Below are 1,908 nucleotides of genomic sequence, written 5' to 3' on the forward strand. Positions count from 1 at the left end.
CCAGTGCAGTGGGGATGGATCAGCCCCTGCTCTGCTCCTCCTTCCTGCCTCCTCCAGGGACCTTGCAGAGCCCCAGCCATGCTGTTTGTCCCCCGCCTGCCCAGGGCCACCCTGGGGCTGCTCACGGGGCTTTTCTGTGCTGAGCACTGGGCTGGGCGTGTTCTGGAGAGAGCCTGGGCAAGGAGCCTGGAGCCCCCAGGCCCTGCCCTGAGGCGTCAGCGCTGCCCCAGCAGTGCCCATGGCCTGTCCCTGCTGCAGCCCTGGCACTGCCACCCCCAGCCCTGTGCCCGGCCCCAAGAGCCCTCAGGCCCTACAGCAACACCAGGGCCAGGAGGGCAGTGGGGCAGGGCCAGGGGAGCAGCACTGGCAACACCAAGGGCTGCTGGTGCTGGGCACAGCTGCTGTGCCAGCCCTGATCTGCCCCCAGCTCTGCACACAGACATTGCTGCTGCAGTGACAGAGGAGGGAACAAATAGGGATTATCTAGTGAAAACTTTACTGGGACACACTATAGTTCATTTAAAGCTACAGAGGCCACAGGTCCTCCTTGATACAGTCTATGGTTCACATCAAAGGTGGAGAGAAGCAAATCAAGAAAGGGCAAAAACAGTGGCCTCTCTTTATGAACATCATTGAATACAAAAATAAAGAATAAAATCCCAACAACCAAACTAACAATTGCTATAAAAGATTACTTTAATTACAAGTGATTAGGAGAAACTGGCCAGCAGTTTAATGTTTCTGAAATAGTCTTGTGATCAGTGTCCACACTGCAGACTTGAGCTCCTGGTTCCTCAGGCTGTAGATCAGGGGGTTCAGGGCTGGAGGCACCACTGAGTACAGAACTGACAGGGCCAGATCCAGGGATGGGGTGGAGATTGAGGGGGGCTTCAGGTAGGCAAAAAATGATGTGCTGAGGAACAGGGAGACCACAGCCATGTGAGGGAGGCAGGTAGAAAAGGCTTTGTGCCGTCCCTGCTCAGAGGGGATCCTCAGCACAGCCCTGAAGATCTGCACATAGGAGAAAACAATGAACATAAAACAGCCAAAACCTAAACAGGCACCAACAGCAAGAAGCCCAAGTTCTCTGAGGTAGGATTGGGAGCAGGAAAGCTTGAGAATTTGTGAGATTTCACAAAAGAACTGGCCCAGGGCATTGCCATGGCACAGGGGCAGGGAAAATGTATTGGCTGTGTGCAGCAGAGCGTAGACAAAGCCACTGACCCAGGCAGCTGCTGCCATGTGGGCACAAGCTCTGCTGCCCAGGAGGGTCCCGTAGTGCAGGGGTTTGCAGATGGACATGTAGCGGTCGTAGCACATGATGGTCAGGAGGAAATACTCTGCTGAAATGAAAAAGGCAAAGAAAAAGACCTGTGCAGCACATCCTGAGTAGGAGATGTTCCTGGTGTCCCAGAGGGAATTGTGCATGGCTTTGGGGACAGTGGTGAGGATGCAGCCCAGGTCGGTGAGGGCCAGGTGGAGCAGGAAGAAGAACATGGGGCTGTGCAGGTGGTGGCCGCAGGCCACGGCGCTGATGACGAGGCCGTTGCCCAGGAGGGCAGCCAGGGAGATGCCCAGGAAGAGGCAGAAGTGCAGGAGCTGCAGCTGCCGTGTGTCTGCCAATGGCAGCAGGAGGAAATGGCTGATGGAGCTGCTGTTGGACATTTCTGAACTCTTGGCATCATGGACTGTTGAAAGAAGACATTGAAAAGCTGGGACCAACTTCTCTGAGCCAATCCTATGCTATTATGTTTGGTAATCCCACCAATTTCTTTCACTGGAGAGAGAATTTTGCTAAGTATTTCTGTTTTGGAGTTTCGGTTTGTGCTGTTCAGTTATTGCCTGATCTTCAGCTTTGCTGTCAGTATGAACCGTGGGGAGCCTAGAGGGGAAAAAAGGTCTCCCTGA

The 1,908-nt window shown here is 54.1% G+C and overlaps 1 protein-coding gene across 1 annotated transcript; it reads right to left on the reverse strand.

The window, feature by feature from the left end:
- Positions 1–732: 732 nt before the first annotated feature.
- LOC310920834 (olfactory receptor 14C36-like) lies at positions 733–1,665 on the reverse strand (the record flags this gene model as incomplete). The annotated part of the gene is made up of 1 exon (XM_083880880.1): positions 733–1,665. One exon carries the CDS (start codon positions 1,663–1,665, stop codon positions 733–735), a length of 933 nt encoding a protein of 310 aa, XP_083737006.1.
- Positions 1,666–1,908: the final 243 nt, after the last annotated feature.

This window comes from Zosterops lateralis (assembly GCF_965231275.1).
Source record: "Zosterops lateralis genome assembly, chromosome: 31".
Lineage (NCBI taxonomy): Eukaryota > Metazoa > Chordata > Aves > Passeriformes > Zosteropidae > Zosterops > Zosterops lateralis.